The sequence below is a fragment of the Puntigrus tetrazona genome, chromosome 11 (genome assembly GCF_018831695.1).
Source record: "Puntigrus tetrazona isolate hp1 chromosome 11, ASM1883169v1, whole genome shotgun sequence".
Classification (NCBI taxonomy): domain Eukaryota; kingdom Metazoa; phylum Chordata; class Actinopteri; order Cypriniformes; family Cyprinidae; genus Puntigrus; species Puntigrus tetrazona.
In genome coordinates this window covers 4,292,025-4,311,182 of record NC_056709.1, presented here as the reverse complement: position 1 = coordinate 4,311,182, position 19,158 = coordinate 4,292,025, and the positions used below count along the sequence as shown (strand labels likewise).

The window sequence follows — 19,158 nt, the reverse complement described above, 5'->3', positions numbered from 1 at the left end:
TAATAATTAACAGCACTTTTTCTATAATAATTTTAACAGTTAGTTTAACAGGTTATATTTTAATTTAGTTTTATTATTGGGAACAAGCGGTAATAGATTCAGAAAAGCCAAAATGTTATGCTATGATAATTTTATTAGATAGTTCAGTAATGGAGCACTAGTTGGTACCCTATTTTTGGAAAGTGCCATAGATTGTGCAGTGTATTGATTATTCGGGCCTGACACAGTCAAAGCCATGCCTTTTCCATTAGCCACTGAAAGAGGGACAAAGCAACAAGCTGACAGGTTTATTTGGTGTGCAAAGGGTCGCTGGTGATTGGGTTGCTGCCGGAGGGGGCTTTGGGCCATTCTGGGGTGACATTGTTTGCCCCCTTTGCCCCACACTAGCCTGAGGCCATCTGCGATAGTCCGAGCTAAGCTGCTATAATACCGCATTTGGCAACTTCTTCCCTCAAGATTCACGGATGAAGCGGTGATGCCGCTGGCTAGCTCACAAACTGGAGGTCATTCAAAATCATAGATTTGTCTGTATGTGTGTTTCAATTCACTGTCTGGCCTGAGTTGGAAACCTGACAGCCATTCAGGCCTGCAGGATATTGGTGAGGTGATTAATTAAAAACTTTTTTATTGGTTATTAGATTTCAGATGCTAGACTTAATTTCCAAGAGTGTGTGTGAGTATGTTTTAAATGGAAGTCAAATGCTTTAGTTCTTTGTTTCAGGTCGTGTTCATTGGAAACCTGCCCCTAAACCAATCCGAGGTCCTTCCTCCTCGCCCAATCTTTCTGGGCTCATCCGTCGCTCCATGTCCTGTCCGCGCTCCATATCCTCTCTGACTGCGCAGTCTCCTACCAATGAGACCAGACGGCCAAAAACAGCCACTCACATGGCTAATGCATCGACTACGGCCACTCAAACAGCAGCAACCATGACGCAGATGACCCCGATTCGACCCCAAACGGCATGTCGCTCCCATTCGCTCAGTCGAAACAGTTCTACAAACAGAGTTCCACACAGCAGCAGTCTTGGTGCCATTCACCCCAATACGGCAAGTATCGAATTTCTCTCTATCGCACACAGGGAATATTCACAAATTACCACACTGCTTGTTCCATTCATGCAGAATGTACCCTGCAATTCCATACGCATTGATTACTCGGTCAAGCGATTGCTTTTGTCTGATTTGCAACATACAACCAGGGAACACTACTGTATGTGGAATTAAGTATCCTGCAAAGCAGTGACCTGACCTTTCATTTCCAGCTTGATGAATGAACAGTAAGTTCCAGTTCCTGCTTAATTTACACCCCAAGAAAAAGGGAAACATAAAGTATATTTTGCATAGTGGCAATTAGATTTAGAGTTTTTAGATAATGAGCATTTTTAGATTCTTGTACTGTGACTTTATATTCATGACAATGAAAAAGATTAATATATTATTAAACTATATCATGATGCTTCTATATATATTACATACAAATATATTAACATAATTTAACAAAATATATACATATATGTGTATTCGAAGATACATTAGTAAATTATTCATTTTGAATACGACTATAGACTACAGGCTTGTCTGTGCAGCAAGCTTCACACTAGTATTTCATCCTGAACATAGACTATATCTATACAGACACATCTATCTTTTTCTTTACCCTAGATGTCCTCTAGAGAATATGAACAGATGTTCACAAAGATGGCTGATTTAGAGAAGATCTGGCAACACACCACCTGTAAAAATGACAAATATCATTTTTATTTTCCCATCGCTGTCCTGAGTCATTCTAATCCATCAAACAATAGAGATTCAACACACGCACAAACACATAATCAGTCACACTGTGTTTTCATACTCTGATCGTTCCTTCTTGTTCTCATATCCACTCTTGTTCTCTCACTCTCTTTGGGCACACCTTGGAAGAGGAAAATCAGTCATATTGTGGAAAAAATTGGGAGTGTGAAGCTAAATTGGGCCTCTATTTACGGGCACATTCATCTCGTGAATACCAGCACTCCCCCTTGTTCAAACTCTCATTAAGGAATATTAATCAGAAAAAACAGCACACACACTTATGCTCTGTTTAATAAGACTTTAGATTGTGTTTAGCAAGACGGACTACTAAAGCTACATGCTCTTTTCAGAGTAATTGTATATAGACTGCATGATCATCAAGTTAATAAGGCTTCATTTTCTAATAATGGAACCTGGTTAATTAGGATTTGTGCTCTTTCCTCAAAACTCTTCTAATACTTGGATTTTGTGCTGTGTTTGTAGGACTCTGATAAGTACATGAGCATAAGTTTTTGCTCAGTATGTGAAACCTCAAGTATGATAAATCTCAGTAAAAAGTCCATCATAGTGTACTCATCACAAATGTACAAATTCTTTAATATTACTATTTTCCATGTTTAGAATAGTAATAATTAAAACATACAAATTTACCAGCTAACCAGCTTCATTCAGTCATTATCTTTGATTTTTCCTAAAAATGCATTGGATGACACAATCTGCAGTTGTCAGTATAAGGAGCTATTGCTATCTGATCTAAAAATGAGTTACAATAGCACAAGACTTTAATCTTTAATGTTAGAGGTTATTTTTCAGATGTTTCTATCACACCATATGACACATTGATACATCAACTGTATGCATACTTGTTAAAATGTAAACAAAGTAAATACTCAAATGCCTTTTTTTTGCATTACTGCAAAAATCTTTAGATTTTAAGATGAAATGACCATGTTCTCGAAACTCTGTAGACTATATCAAGTCCTTTTAAAAGTTTTGCACAGTTTATGAAACCTTATTTCTCGAAAGTAAAGATCACTGTTGTTCTTCTCACAGTGAGCAGTCAGGCGCCATATGAATGCACTATTGCGATGGCCGAAACAAACCTGATGACTGCAGAGAAAAGACATCCTGCTCAATAATTCATCTTTATTATGTTGGTTCTTTGCATGTGCGGGTGCAGGGAGAGACCCCGCTGAGTAAAGAGCAGGAGGCCGAGCTGATGCAGCAGACGCTGGCTGCGCTCGGGGAGATGAGGATTCGTTACCCGGGGAAGAGCGAGGAGGAGGCCGAGGCCGTGTTGGATGAGGTGAGACTCGCAGCTGAGAGAAAGCGCTCGGTCAGGGCAGGCGCACCGGCTGCTCTGTTTCCCTCATTCCCCAAACTCATTTGAGGACGTCCGAGCCGTTCGCAGCATCTCTCGTTGTATGTAGAGTCATTAGCCGTCCACCTGTATGCTTAATGAGATCCATTAGCTGTCTGCGCAGAAACACAGCTGGCCAGCAGCACCTGTTTAAGACATTCATCCAGCATTCATTTACACCATCACTTTCACGCCGATAGATCTGGCGTACATTTGCACATTAACAATTATGGAAACACAGCATTTAGCAGGAGAAACACAATTGAACTGATGCCGCTCTATTACCGGAGCTGTGAAATTGTAATTGGCGCCTTCCAGTACACTTTGGTAATTATTTTATTTTAATGCATTAGAGGCACACTATTAGGTGAGTTAGGTAAACTCTTATCCAACATAAAATTAACCTAGTGTAAAAAGTAGCTAGTTTTAAATACACCGAATTCCTGAAATCACCCTGACCCCTGTGAAGCTAAAATAGCTTCTATATAGCTGGAGTAATATATACAAAAATATTTGTAAATTGAAATTTACACTTACAGCTCTAATCTGAAAGGCTTGTTTTGATTTACACATATACAATAACACAGCTGCAGCGAAATATAGATGTATAAAAAGAGACAAAGGTGTATTGTAAATTTCCTTACAACCTCTTAAATCTTACAGTGCAAACTTATTGTACAATTTAACTGCCTTAATTTTCATATATACTATACTTTTGCAATATCACTGTTTAAACTAACTTGTGTGCTTGTAAATTGCAGAGAGCAAAACCTTGGTTGGGTCTAGGAATAAAGTAGTTTTTTGGCTGATGTCTGAAATGTTTAAATGAGTTTCAGTTATTTATAAAATATAAAAGTAGTTGAAATAAATGTTATTAGCTATTTTGACATTTCTATAAATTACAATAGTGAATAAACAAATACATTTTTGCATGACTATTTGCTTTATTAGAAAAAAAGAAAATATCCAAGACAGTATTTCTGCTACAAAAGAGAAAATAATATACTTATTTTCACTCCCTCAGTTGTTGTATTAGAAACGTTGTATTTATGCCATTATGCAACACAAATATGAGTATAACAAAAGGTATAGTTCTAAATGTACTGTACATTTAGAACTATACCTGTTAAAATCCATTACACATCATTCTGGTATGTTTAGGCACATTCGTACCGACAATCTTTTATTAAATTAAATAGCTAAAGTATGAGAAAATGTTGCATTATGTTGTATTTTGTAATAATGACAGTCATAAAGACACAACTAAAAATGAAACAGAAAGACAATTACTTACTGTAGCTACTAAATAATGCATTTTTAAAAAAGTCTGAAAGTGTACAAAGAAAGGGAACTAAGTGAATAACTGCTAAAACTAGCTAAAGACTAGCTAGTTTATACCTTTATGTTTTCCTACTTTATCGTTTAATACATAAAAAGCAAATGACTGTAGAGACTGATTAATAAAAACATTAGGCTTCACATGCATGGTAGGGAACCAACGTTTAGTACAAAACTAGCAAATTTCTATTCAATCAATTCTATTCAATCTGTATTTAGTCATTTGACAGACGTTGGTAACAGGACCCCAAAAACTGCATACTTATATAAAAGGAATAGAAAATAAAAACTCATATAATATTTAGGTTGACCTCCTGAGATTGACGATCAACATTTTGAAGGTTAAGCATCTTGTTTCTCTGACACTTTGGTAAAAAAATTTAAATGAAACTATTTTTGAATAACTCTCCAATTTTGAGAGCGTTTCTTATAAATGTTTGTAATTAATATTTTTCAGTGTTTTTGGTCTAATTCACAGTCTAAATGAGTTATTAATGATAAGAAAGATAAATGATCAACATGACCATATTTTTGCCATCATCTTGCACTCAAAACATGGACATAGTTCATCTACTCGCTTTAGTGGCGTGTACGAGAATGTATTCACTAGAAGCAGTGTTCACTGGTGCGTGCTGTGCCACCGGGATTCAATGAGGAGAGTGGGCATATTTTATTGATAATGTAAATGATGTAAATATATTCAAACATTCAGATCAATGTTCCAAAGTGTTAAAAATTAATATGTGGGGAGAGAACCCATGTGAATGGACTGTTCTTATTCAAGGTCCTTGTGTTTGTAAAATAAAAGGAAGATACATGCAGCCAATATATATATACTTTAGATAGATAGATAGATAGATAGAAAGAAAGAAAGAAAGAAAGAAAGAAAGAAAGAAAGAAAGAAAGAAAGAAAGAAAGAAAGAAAGAAATGCATATTACCTTAAAGAATGTTGTTTGCCCCTTTAGATTCTGAACAACTGGAAATACCATAAACCAAAAGTGGCGTCTTACTGGCTGGTGAAGTTAGATGCCACTAAACAAAGGAAGGTGAGTGGACTTAATATGCATGGAATTATACAAGGTGAAACACTAAACACTCATTGATTTTTTGATAAGTTGGAGTTTTTCAGCTGAGTCTCAGGTGACCAAAGTGTATGGTGGATGAAAAAAAATAGAGGTCTTAAAAATGCCATTTGGATCTGCTTTAACAGAACACATGATGCAACAAATTGAAACAGTTCAAAGGCACTCAATTTCAGCACTATTACAGTAGTGAACGACAGGTGGTTACAGCAGGTTACAGGTGTTTTGATTTGACACAGTAGGGCAGACGTCGTAGGGTGGGCATGACAGACTGATATAATGAGGGATTGTCTCGTTCCACAAGCTGATTATCAGCCAAAGTTTGAGGGATCAATCAGAATAGAGTTAACACGTCTCGTATGGGGCCATTAAATCAGGCATATTGTTGAAAGTCACATCACAGATGTCGACGAGCAGAATAACTGAGGGATCTGAGGGGGGAAGAGTAAGATTGGCGGAAACTCGCTGAGACTCATGCCATTACTCTTCTTCTGAATTTTACTGCTCACAATCTCCAGTATCTTTGAGAAGTCTGATTCATTTTATCAATGATTCATTTCAATAAATGATTCACTGATTCATTTAAACATTTTACCCATATGTTCCTGCATTTTATTTTTGTAGCAAAATAAATATTTAAACTAAACTGTATTCAACTATGCTTATTATTCTGCTATAGAGTTTTTGCTTTTTTTCAGTATAAAATTCCATCACTGTGAGATCTTGATGAACATTTTGTACTACTTTCTGATGTATTTTTAGCTACTTTTATTTATCTGATTATTTCAGGTCTTAGATATTGTCCGTACCAACATCCGTTCAGTGCTTCAGAGGATTTGGAGTGAAACGGATGTGGAGAGTCTACGTCTTTATCGCCTTTTCAACCGTGTATTTAACCGTCTTCTCTGGAGTCATGGTCAGGGGCTGTGGAACTGCCTCTCCAGCTCTGGGTAAGAGACTTTTATTTTACCTTGTATGTGATAATGACATTAGAATAAAGTCCATGTACTTTTATTTTATTAATCTGCAACTTCACATCATTTCAAAGTAGGGCTGTCAGAATGGCAGAAAAAGAAAAGAATTGTGTAATGTTAAAATATCGTTTATCAAAATGGCTTGGGAAGAGCGTTTAATGGAAAAAGACATTTAGACAGAATCTAACCCCAGCCATGAGAAAAATGGTCTGTTTTGTCTTTATTGACTTAATCGTGAGTCTTTATATAGATTTTACTTCTTGAGAGAGTCACATATAAACGCATACACTCTTGCTGTTATAATACACATAGAGCCTTACATGCTGCGATTTTATCAGCTCTGAGCGCAAACAGCGGGGACACCTTCTTATTGACCGCCTTCCTCCCTCTAGTCATTGTGAGCACTTCTCAGGGGCTTTGTGTGGCCCAATCACTCTTGTAATTGCCACAGAGTGAAGGATGTTATATAGCCAGGTTTAGACCATTTGGAGTTGATGAGAGCGAACACTGCTCTAGGGGATTAGAGGCAGTGCCAGCGACCCATGCTGCTTCTGTTTAATCAGGGACTGACGTGTGAAGGTGGCCCGTGAGCTGTTAGCACGGCAAGGAGATATCAGTGGGAGAGCACTGTAGAGCCTCCCTGCCTGTAATGTACAATTCAGAACCCTAGAAGTTACATTTCATCATCTCTACAATGAAACCTCGTCTCCTCCACCAAGGCTTTAAAGAAAAAAGGTTTTTTATCGTTTCTTTTCTTCAACAAGAGCCAAACGAACAAGAATCAAACCTTTTAACTGTCCTCGAGGTTTGTTCTAGCAGTGTCTATCGTTGTAAAAGCTGGCTGACATTGTCACTACAGTGGTTTAAAAGTTGGTACTTAATCAGAATTTTGTCTTATTTTTCAGTGAAAATATGTGAAGATCCTTTACTGAAAAATTATAGAGTAATTTGTTACAGTCAAATATATGGTCCCACTTTATGTTAGGTTGCCTTAACTATGATGTTGTTACATTTAAATGAATAATTTATTACAATGCACTTATTGTGTTTTTACAGTACTTATATTTTTTAAAATACCTAATTACATTTGTAATTAATTTCTGTAATTACATTTATACACTGTTGACCCACCCTTACATCTTCACCCATCTTAAATTTACCCATACCACCAAACCTGTCTGTAACCATACCCGTTTCCCACCTCAAAAAAGTCTTTTGCAATACAATATGAGCACAATATGTTTTGATGTAAGTACATTGTGGTTAATATATATTAAGTGTGACCAAATTCATTTATTCATTTATCCCCAGTTGTGTTTAAATTTTACTTTAATATGAATAAAAAAAAATAACACACAGAGCCGTCCATCACTGGCAAGCTATGCAATATTGTGTTCAATTTCATTGGGGGTTCATTGGGGGTAACTTGTCAGTGATCTGCTTGGTACTCGTTGTTTTATTTTAAAACACTATCACAATGTTTGCAATTGACATTATTTGGATTTAAAATAAAAATGTTTCATTTGTTCATTCATTCATTCATTCATTATATACTAGATATTGTCGCAACCCACTCTGAGGTTGTAGGATTTATGTATGTATTTTCCTTCAGCAGGTCGTCATGGGAGAGTGTTTTCAGTAAGAGCAGTGAGGTGGTGACTGCACAGGAGCTGAGGTGCTGCCAGCGTGTCGTACAGTTGTGTAGAGACTGTCTGCTTGTAGTCTACAAGTTTGTGGCTGACTCCCGTGGTTCACTCAGTGGACTTAGCCCAGACTGGGACGACACAAGGTATAGTCACTTCCTCAGGTGCTCATGATCACGCTAGATAACGTTCTGACACTCACATTACCATTAGTACAGTTAACACCGCAGAACATTGTTTAATATGAAAGTTCAATAACGTAAGAAGTGATTCATTGCATCATGCAATCTCATTTAAAGCATCTAAAACTTTTGCGAACTCTGATACTAAATTGTACAGATACTGCATTCATGTCACATTAAATATGCTTGCTCATGCTTGCTCTGAGAGAGTCACAGAGACACATTTTGTTGCTATGGCAATGCTTACTTTCTTTACTAATGACAGCTAAAATTTAATATGCTATTTCCCTTTCCTTAAAATATTGAAAAATACTCAAGTGTAACACGTGGCACTGGCTATAATAATTTTACATGCAAATATCAAGTTTGTTCACTGTTTGTCGTTTGTATATGATGTCACAATAGAAGAATTTACAAAAAACCTTTTTTAATGCAGCATTTCAAGACAGACACTTGTATTTAAATTAATTATTTTAAAGTCAATATTTAAAGTCTTTTCAGCACAAACAACCCCCTTTCTATGTAAATTTTGTCTGTAATGCAGGAGATTACGCTTGATTCACAAAACTCAGTCTGGCATAATTAATATTGCATTATACACACAATTTCTGGCTGTTTACGGGAAAGTGTTCCACATTTTCAGTCTGATACACTTTCCTTATCACTTTGTTTAAAATGTGCATTCAAAGCAAATACTTTTCATTTGAATTTCTGATATTTAATTAACCCACCTATAATTTGGTTCTTAATTCAGGTCTGCAAATGTTGCATAGGAGGTCTTTACAATGAAAAGATGGAACTGAAACTGCAAATTTATATGTACTTTGTACAATGCAACTTCACATTTTCCAGGAACAAACAAAAAATGCTAAATAAAAAATCTAAATAAAAACTCTCATCAGACCAACAAAATTACCCCTAACTAGCCAAACACAGTTGTTTCAACAAAGAATTTTATATTGTTGAAATGTTAAGGCCTTGTTCCCAGAATGCATTGCAACATGAATAAATTATGCAGTTATTGTTAAAGGATTGTTGTTTTGCTGCATGCTAATTTCATTTAAATGTTTTTGTTTTATCATTATTGTTAGTTATTTATTGTTATGTGATGTAAAGGGCTCATCTTTTTAACATTTATTAATTGCCACCATTCTTGAGGTTAGTGTAGTTTTGAGGCCTACAGTAAAATATGTAAGGTTTTTGGTTATCTTAGTCTTATAAATTGTTTTACACGAAAGACAATTTTGTCTACTTATTAGATGAACCTATTCTATCATATTTTTTGATTGGTCAACAAATTTCTTTCAGGAAACTGGGTTGAGTGATCAAATTGCTCTAAAGTTGTGTAAACTCAAAAAAACTCTTGCCCTGAAATTTTAAGTTAAGTCTCAAAATGTTGTTTATTTATTTACAGTGTAAAGAGGTAGTTATGCAGATATAACATGTATTCAATAATAGCAAATCACTAGACCAGGGGTGTCAAACTCAGTTCCTGGAGGGCCAGAGTCCTGCAGAGTTTAGATGCAACCCTAATTAAAAACATCTGATCCAACTAATCAAGTCCTATAGGCTTAATTGAAAACTGCATAGTATGTGTGTTGGAGCTGGGTTGGAACTAAACTCTGCAGGGCTCCAGCTCTTCAGTAACTGAGTGTGACACTCCTGCACTAGACACAGTACGTCACACTGATTTATTTTAACATTACAGCAAATAAAAGATTTGTATAAACAATGTGTAGGTATTTTTTAATGCAAAAGTACAAATGACATATAAATCCGCATTATCTGGAGTTTCATGTAAGGGTGAAAATAAATCCTGTGCAGATTTCTTTTATCGCTGAGTTAACCTCATAAATTAAAAGTGCCCACAAGAAAGCATCTTAGTTTAAAAAGTGATTTGTTTTTGAGAAGTGCTTATTAATTGCAACAATATTAAAGGGATAGTTAACCATAAAAGTAAAGTCCTATAATTAAATACTCTGCCTCATGTTGTTCTAAATCTGTAAGAAATCTGTAAGAAATCTGTTGATCTTCTGGAACAAATTAAGATATTTTGTTTAGCTACAAGAATACTTTTTGTTCTTAACAAATAAAAATAATGACTGTATTCAACAGTTCTTAACAATTTAAAAAATATTCGAATAGCTTCACAAAATATTACGGTTGAACCACTGATGTCACATGGGCTATTTTGTTAATGTTCTTGGCATCTTTCTGGGCCGAGAATTTGCTTGGACCATTAAGTATCAGAAAGCTCTCAAGTTTAATCATCATTTTCTTAATTTGTGCTTCGAAGGTCAAGTTTTTGTGTGAACTATCCCTTTAACATTCACCAGACTATCTCTCATATGCCCTCACCTTAAATCTCAGACTGTGCTCGAAATTACATACTTGCTTATTACCCAGTACTGCATACTGCCTAGAATTTTTTTAAGGGATAGTGTGCAAAACAATATATAGCGGCTTTATCTAAATACCCACACTTGTGGTCTTTGTACAAGTAACTGTTCAAGTGGGTGTGAAGATCCCAAGTTTGCATGTAGAATTTCTTACCTCATGGGACCCACAGCAAGTCCAGGTAGCAGCAACGGTTCCCGTAGTTTTTTTTTTTTTTTTTTTTTTCGCTGATTTTATATTAGTATGCTTCTGTACTGATTTCAGTTGACTTGAGTTATATTTAGCAGATTCTGGCAAAGACAGTAGGTCATCTGGGTGTTCCATGCATACAGAAAATTTGCAACCTACATACTGGATATTGCAGAAATAGTAAGAGTAGTTTGATAGTACGGCATTTTGAACACAGCCACAATGACATTGCAATTCTTGTATTTGTTGGAAAATTTGTGTAATTAACCTACCTTTTTTGACATGCTTATGCAGACACTATACATTTTTATCTAAGTTTATCTAAGAGTTTACTTGCATTTCATAACCTGCATAGGCTTAAGGATTTGGGAATGTAGATACATGTGGAATGATTAAGTTTGGATTTTGACCCTGACATGTTGACTGCTGTCTTTGCTGGACGTCTCTCACACTGTGTTTTCATCCCCTTGGTCTGCATATTTTGGTTTTGGCTCACAGTCTACCCCACTGTATCTGATCTGTCTGATCTTCTGCCACCAACCTTTGTCCACCTGCTTGCTTATTTTAGTTTTTTTTTTTTTTTTTTTTTTTGTTGGATTTCCATAGAGAGACCAGGCAGTCATTTTCGATTTCCTCTCCACTCTCCATCCCAGCCAATATCCGCTCTCTTCTCACACTCGTGTTCTCTCAGGACATGCCTCATTGACGACTCATTGCTGGAACGGCCCTTGGGGATCCGTTATTTTTCAATCAGCCAGCATCTGTTTTGCCTCGTTAGGAAAATGATGCCTGGGTAACAGTCTCATCCTTGCTTCGTACTCCATCGCCTCCTTTCCATCCTTATTCAGATCAATCAGGTGACTGTCCTCTCTCTTGGGAAACAGGAGAGGTCAAGAGACTAGTCGCATATACTCCATAGTCAACGCAAAATCAAAATACACCTCATGTACTTTGTGTTCAGTGTTGTATGATTTATCTATGCACATTATTCCAAAGAAATGTGTTTGGAATCTTTGATAAAAAAATATTATAACTTGCTCTGTCTCTAAAGAAAAAAAATTACTTTTCCTTTGACGTCACCATTTTATTTTTATGCACCATCTTTAGCTATCTGGTACATGCGGCACAAATTCTTTTTTTTTTACCAACCAATCAATTTAAGATGAACAATCTCCAAGAAAACGTGAATATCCAAAAAACTTTTCTTTTGGATATTTGTGAGATACAGTACACCTATCATAAACACAAAGTTGTGCATTATTGTGCTAAAAGTAACTAAATACTAATCTATTTACAGTGGGTTTTTACCTTAAAATACATTTTATAGTCACCTAAACTGTATTTATGCATAAACCATAAATACAGCTTTTTTTTTTTGGCAAACTTGCATCTAACACAATCTACATACAAAGTGAATTAAATACTCTTCCTATTGATAGTATGGAGCTAAACAAAACAAATCTATTTGAATTGTGTAATTGTGTAAATTTTAATTATTGACAAGAATTATTTAACAAAAGTGAATTTAATATGGTATTTAAAATAGTTTTGAATTTGAAACTATTTAACTATTTAAAAAAATTTACTAAAACACTAAAAATTTTAAAATATACCTAGGCCATAACTATACCAACAAAGCACAATTAAAATTAAATTAAAGCTCCAGTCCATAAAGATTTTTGTTAAAACTGATCCAAAATAAATAACTGAGAAAATATATAGCCATTCTGTGTTCAAAACTACCACCTTGCTTTAGCTCATGTTTTCTAAGTTGAGTGGGTATGTTTTCATGGGAAATTCAAGCATGGCACTGCATCATTACGTCACATCTGTCAAGATTAGGTTCTGACTCACTTTATTCACCTGTGATGATCCTGTAGGATTACAGATTACAGCCTGGATTTACACTAGATTTGTATTTGAAAGAAAACCGTTTTCAAGGGAGCATAATTAGCTTTTTGAGTTAAAAGAATTTCTTAATATGAAATTCGAATGATGTGACAATCAGAGATTAGACTGTACATAAATTGAAATCTACTCGCTAATTCTTTCTAAACTTAATATTAACATGAATAATTTGAGAATAAAGTATAACAATAAAAAAATGCAGGGTTTGATGTGTTATGAGCTTTTTCTTTAGTCAGAACAAAGCATGGCAGACTTGTTCAGATGACAGCATCTGGTAAAAATTCTTATTTGGGTCATATAATCCCAGATGCAGGCTAGAATCTGTGATTACTAAATACAGGATTCACTCCGGTGTGGTGACTGACAACTACACATTCACCTCAAAACATTAGATTCATCTGTGCTGGATCCGCATCTGTGTACAACCCACGCAAAACTTATGTACTGCACCTTTAGGAATTTTTTTTTTTTAAACTCCTTTCTTAAATCAGACATTTATTTATTTATTTATTTATCTTTTACTGTACAAATAAATGCATACTAGTTGAGCAGAAAAGTATTCTTTGAAAACATTAGAAAATATTGGACTTTGAACCCTGGCTAACAAGCAGATACACAGCGAGCTTGTGCAGCTCTGTTTAAATAGGCGGCATGTCATTCACGGGTGTATTAGAAGACACAACGATCTGCAGTATATTTACTAATCGTTTGAGGCCATTTCACAAATTCAGTCATCAACCAGCAACAGCCATCCTTCCTCTTTCATTAGAGACATGAGATGCAGTGTCATGTCTCTTGCTGTCGGTTTTTGTAATGATTGTAGAGTCTCTGACAATTTTAAATGTGTTCACACAGTAGATATGCTTGCTACATTAGCGCGGACATATATTTGATCGCATCCCATCATTGTTTGGTATAATTTATTCTGTCTTTTCATTTATTTCGGTTGCCGAACATTCGGTGCATCCTATTCTTGGTGATGCATGAGCAGACAGAAGAATGATGACCCTTTGAGAAAACTACTGCAACTGTATGATTGGCCAAAATACTTCATTCAACTTTTTGGAGATCATCTACTCTTCCCTTTGAATGACCTCTAACCTACTTTTTGTACAATCTGAATTTCTGCCTTTTAAATTCTAGAAAATGTAATTGGATTTTATCAATTTCATCTTCAAAACTTTAAGCTGTATTTACTGGATATTTGCAGTCTAAGGATTTTGAACAAAGATACATGTCTATAAAACTTAAAAATAATTTGCAATGTTAAATCGCAAATGTGTTAAATTGCAAATGTTAAATATTCAAGTAAAAAAATCTAATTCAAAATCTAATTCAAAACTATTTTAAATCCCTTAATATTAAGTTTTGTTAAAAAACCCTTGTCAATCATTCAAATGTACACAATTCAAATTCAAATGGTTTTGTCATAATATTAACTCCACAGAGAGCAGTTTCCTAATGAGCAAAAATTCTATGCAATATTAGAATGTTTGCATGAGCAGGCCAGAATTTAGTGGGAGCAGGATCAAGAAAACCGTTCTGCGCAGGGCCTTAATACAAAAATGCACACAATGAATGCAGACTGTACAAAACAAAAGCCGAATCCCGGCCAGTCATCCTAAGGTATTACCACCAACCACTGGTCATGAAGTCATTGGAATTCAGTGTTTAGTCATGAAAAGTACTAGACAACCTACACAATAATTGTAGAATGAATGAAAACAGGACACTTTCATGGTTGTACAACAACACGGTTGCATGAGATGCCAGAGAAAGTTTTGTGTGGATTTTTATCAGGATGTAAAACTACGGAAATCTTTCTTAACTTTTGACAACTGTAATATGATATTTGGTGAATAAGGAAGTCTCAATTTTCTCTCAAAGTGTCTAAAAGTTCTCTCTCAAAGTTTTTTTTTGTGGCGTGTGGCAGTTGGGTGATAGAGTGTAGGCTTTAAACAAGCAAACAGACGTGAGATATGTGCAGATCTCCGAGCGATTGTGTGTAATTAGTAAAGCACACACACGTTCGAAGGTTAGACAGCTGGCGGTTCTCTAGGGCTTTGCACTGGCAGGTTTTTCCAAGAACTGCTCAATGATCAAAAGCCAAAGACCTGGAGGATTCCTCACAGAGGTCCAATTAAACACTGCCTGCAGCCTGATTGGACCCTGAGTGATGGAGCTCTCTCATGGATGAGACTTCCTTGCAGGGAATTCTTCAGAGCCAGAAAGGCCCACCTCCATATATGTTCATATTTGAATTTCATATTCCTTTGACATTTCCTTTTGTTGACCAAACTCAGCAGTCTGTAGTGAAAAATATGCTAATGAGGCTCAACCCCAACCCAAAACCATTTCCTGAGAACTCACCTGTCTGGATTTCCCGGAGGGAAGAACCAAAGGCTCGGGTCTGATTTTTAAAGCTTTAATGAAAGGAACGTAGGGGAAGATTATGTGTGCATGAGGTGAAAGGTGTCTCAAAATGTGCATTGGACATATTTACCGATATTCCTCATTGTCCAGAGTTTTACAATCCGCGACACACAATGCAGGACTCTTATTATTCAATTATACACCAATTATCATAGCAGTATCATGAGTAGTTTCAAGGACATTCTTTTATAAAAGTTCATTTGATTCTTCCAAAGTCTCTTGGCCCTGACTTTCTGCAGCAGGGGCTTTAGAACAAATCTTCTTCTTTAGATAAGAAGCGGCCCTAATTTGTACTGGCATTATGTATTGCTGTCATAACTACAGTGTTGCATTTATACAATGCTACTTTATGTGATTTCATTGAAAAGAGACAACCCTACTGTTGTTTATCTTTTATTTATTTTATTTAAGATAAATATCTATTCATACATCAGTGATACAAAACACTTGAACATACAACTTTTACATTTTTCAGTTGTTACAGTATATATATAAATTATACATGTAAAATATATACTTTGTGTGTGTCTTTATATATGCAGAATAAATATATGCAGAACACTCGCATAATTTACAAAAACTTCTATTAAAATGTTGGATTACCTTAAAAAATGTATTAAAGGGATAGTTCACACAAAAATGTAAACCTGTATGAGTTTCTGAGAAATTCTGAGAAATATTTTTGAAGAACGTGAGTAACTAAACCATGACTTCCATTTTTATATGTATAAAAAACATTTTATGTATGTGTGAGACAGCGACCAGTGTGCCTTCACAAAGTGAATGGTATGTCAAGTATGTAAAATAAAATTTTAATATCATAGTAAATATAGTAATGGCTTATTTTGTTGTCAGTAACGGAAACAGTAATTTGTTTGATTACACATTACTGAAAAAAATAACGCAGTAATGCCATTTATTTTTAAAGATGTTATTTGCATCATTGATCATAACTAATGATAATAATGCTTTTATTTTATTTATGATTCATTCAACAGTTTTTAAAGACAGAAATCAAACTTGAGGTCATGTTTAATTATTAGAAACATATCAGCTATATTTCTAAAAGACATTTCTTTTTATAATCTGACATCCTTAATTGTCATTGCCCACCAAATGTCTTTACCACTCCTAAAATAATAAAAAAAGACTTTAGCAGCTGTTTGTTCAAACGATTTAGTGTATTCAGCTTATTTAGCACAACATTTTTTATTGTCACTGTTTTATTTAATTAATCAACAGTTTAAATTGCCTTATTTCGAGTGGAATTATAATTAAGCTGTTCTGCAATTAGATAGTGTGGGTCGTCAGCTGTCCAAGCTGGTTACCCTTCTTGTCTGCGTGTAGGCCCTAATTATCTAACCTGTTATCCTGTCTCAGAAACTCCTGCGCTTTAAACAAGTTCTTACCTGTTAAAACAAGTCACGTCCAGCCTCTCGTGTCACTCATTGTTAAAAACGGCACAGTGTAAACGTGAGGGTCAACGAAGGGGACGGGTATCTAATGCATCAGCTGGAGGAGGATTGGAAGTGGAGAGAGAGGAAAAGTGCCCAATCTCTTTAGGTGACCTTTGTGCGTCAAATCCTGCCCTGGCATCCAACCCCCATTTCTGATTCCTCTCTCCTTCTGTGTAGGTATCTTCTGCCAGTCACCTCTCAGTTCATCATCAAGTGGCCGTCATCTAGCTTCAGCCGCTCAGCGTCCTCCACTCGCCCCCGCAGCGTCTTTACCACACGGATGGGTCACTTCTGATGGCCACTGGACGATGACACCTTCTGGGGGAGACCATATCCAGACTTGAGATATCCAGACCTAAGGGCAGAACGTCTGGGACCCCCGCAAACTCCAGCAGCATATTTTAAGGGGATCTGCCCACCTGCATTTTTAATGCATCAGATAATGCATATGATCGAGCAGTCCCTGCCACCTGTCCGCTGTAAAATATCAGCTGCATTGCTATCTCCTTTAGGATGCTTGTGAAGATTGAAGAACATTATGAAGTAATTTTCAGAACACTACAGTTTATTCAGTGGATTCCAGTGAATGTTTCAGTGTCATGGAATCAGAGAAGGTCATGTTCATTTTTTATTTTTTTTTTTGCTTTGACTATGGTGTTATTTTTTCACACTGTTTATCCCTAAATCATTTTATTGATTAATATATAACATGATGTCACTTTCTTAATATTCACTTTATATTTTAACTCATTTTGTCTATTTTAAATTCTTCTCAGAAATAAAATGTTAATAATATGGGGCCGTTCACACAGGATCTCAAAGAGCTTTTCAATTTGCTTGAAAAATGTTCATGGCTGGAGGGAAAAAAAAGAATTACAATATGTTTTGCAATGGCTGCTATTTAAGTATAACATCAGGAATTTGTATTCCTTGTGAACATTATTCTATTCTAAGTAATCTAAAAAAAATCTATAAATAACCATAATGTATTGTTGCATGCAGTCAGGAAGGACAACAAAATTGAGTTACATGCAATTGACAAACTCACATCCTAAGATTTTTCCACAGGAAAAAAACTGCAACTGGAATGTATTCTGTGTGAATGCCCCCCTAAGAACGATTTTAGAAAGGGAAAGAGTTAGTGTTAAGGAGTTAGGTGTTTGAATTGGAGTCAGGATTAGGGTTAGAGGTTAGGTCTAGGGTTTTTATGAGTATTATAGTGTTAGGAACTAAAACTGCTTACTGTTTGGAGTAAATGCTTTACATTATACTAGACTATAGTTGCCTGTTCTGAAAAGCTGAGATCACCTGTCAACTTTTAAGGGACGCAAGTCTCTTTCGCATTACTTTTATGAGCCATATTGTGTAGAATGCAAATATGAACCTCAGCGTCTGGGCTGTCTGATGTGCAGTGCTGATGAAAGAGATTTTTAATATTGCTGCTGGTAGAGTATGTTTGGTAAATTGTCAATGAGCTCAATGTGCTAAAACTTGGATGGCTGCATCTCGAAGATACTTGAATTAATTTATGTTATTTATTTTAGTAAAATATCTGTGTTTACATCTAATTTAGCATTTGTTTTAAACATGCTTGTTCATTTGATCCATGGCATTACCAATTTATGCAGTGAAGTTTATGAACGGAATAACCTTTTATGAAAGTACTGTAATAAGTGCTAATTGCAGAGCTTTGCTTTGGATCTAATTAGGATAAATGTTCATGTAGTGTTTTAGTGAAAGTGACCTGGATGTGCCAGCTCAAACCACGCTGTGCCAACACTACTCACAACCAGCAGTGTGTTATTGAGGAGCTCTATGTGACTGTTGGCTGTATTTATCATTTGATATAATTTTCTGTTCAGAATGTGCTGTTGGGTTTTCTTGTTTTGGTAAGTAAAAGAAACTGTAGTGACAGCCAGCTGTGTAACTCCCACTGAAAACAGTTTATTCATCAGACCATTTCAGGTCATTTTGCAAAATATATACCATCACGTCACAATGCCAAATATTATTTTTGCCTGGATTTTCATTCAGGAGAATGGTTTTTAATAGCAATAAAAGGCTTAAAACATCTAAACTGTCTCCAGAATTCTATTTGAGAATCTCGTTGAGAGGCGTCTGACCTTTCTGACTTCTTCTTCCATCTCCTGAGGGTTTCTTAACACAAGGTACCTTACACACACCGCACATACACTTCCACAGCATGACACTTGATGTCATTCCACACAGTCTCGCGTGAGATTCCAGAGCACAACCTTGTCATGTTTTGATCTAACCTAAGGTCATTCTTGAAAACTAAAAACTACACTAAAACTCTTTGTTTCTTCCCTTGTCTCGTACAACAAAAGAAAGACTGTGACGGTGTTACTTAGCAACAGCAGAAAGAAGCACTGAGATAGA

At 35.7% G+C, this 19,158-nt stretch overlaps 1 protein-coding gene across 2 annotated transcripts in view; it reads left to right on the top strand.

Moving 5' to 3' along the window:
- The window catches only part of ttll7 (tubulin tyrosine ligase-like family, member 7), a 74,818-nt gene extending 55,983 nt beyond the window's left edge, over positions 1-18,835 (top strand). Inside the window, exons 16-21 of one of the 2 annotated variants that reach the window (XM_043251835.1) lie at positions 722-1,047; positions 2,975-3,100; positions 5,459-5,539; positions 6,365-6,525; positions 8,165-8,338; positions 16,936-18,835. In XM_043251835.1, coding sequence (XP_043107770.1) covers positions 722-1,047; positions 2,975-3,100; positions 5,459-5,539; positions 6,365-6,525; positions 8,165-8,338; positions 16,936-17,053 — 986 coding nt within the window. In that variant the 3' untranslated portion in view covers positions 17,054-18,835. Of the gene's footprint in view, positions 1-721; positions 1,048-2,974; positions 3,101-5,458; positions 5,540-6,364; positions 6,526-8,161; positions 8,339-16,935 lie in introns of both variants that reach the window. The other variant, XM_043251834.1, reaches the window with a different exon arrangement.
- Positions 18,836-19,158: the final 323 nt, after the last annotated feature.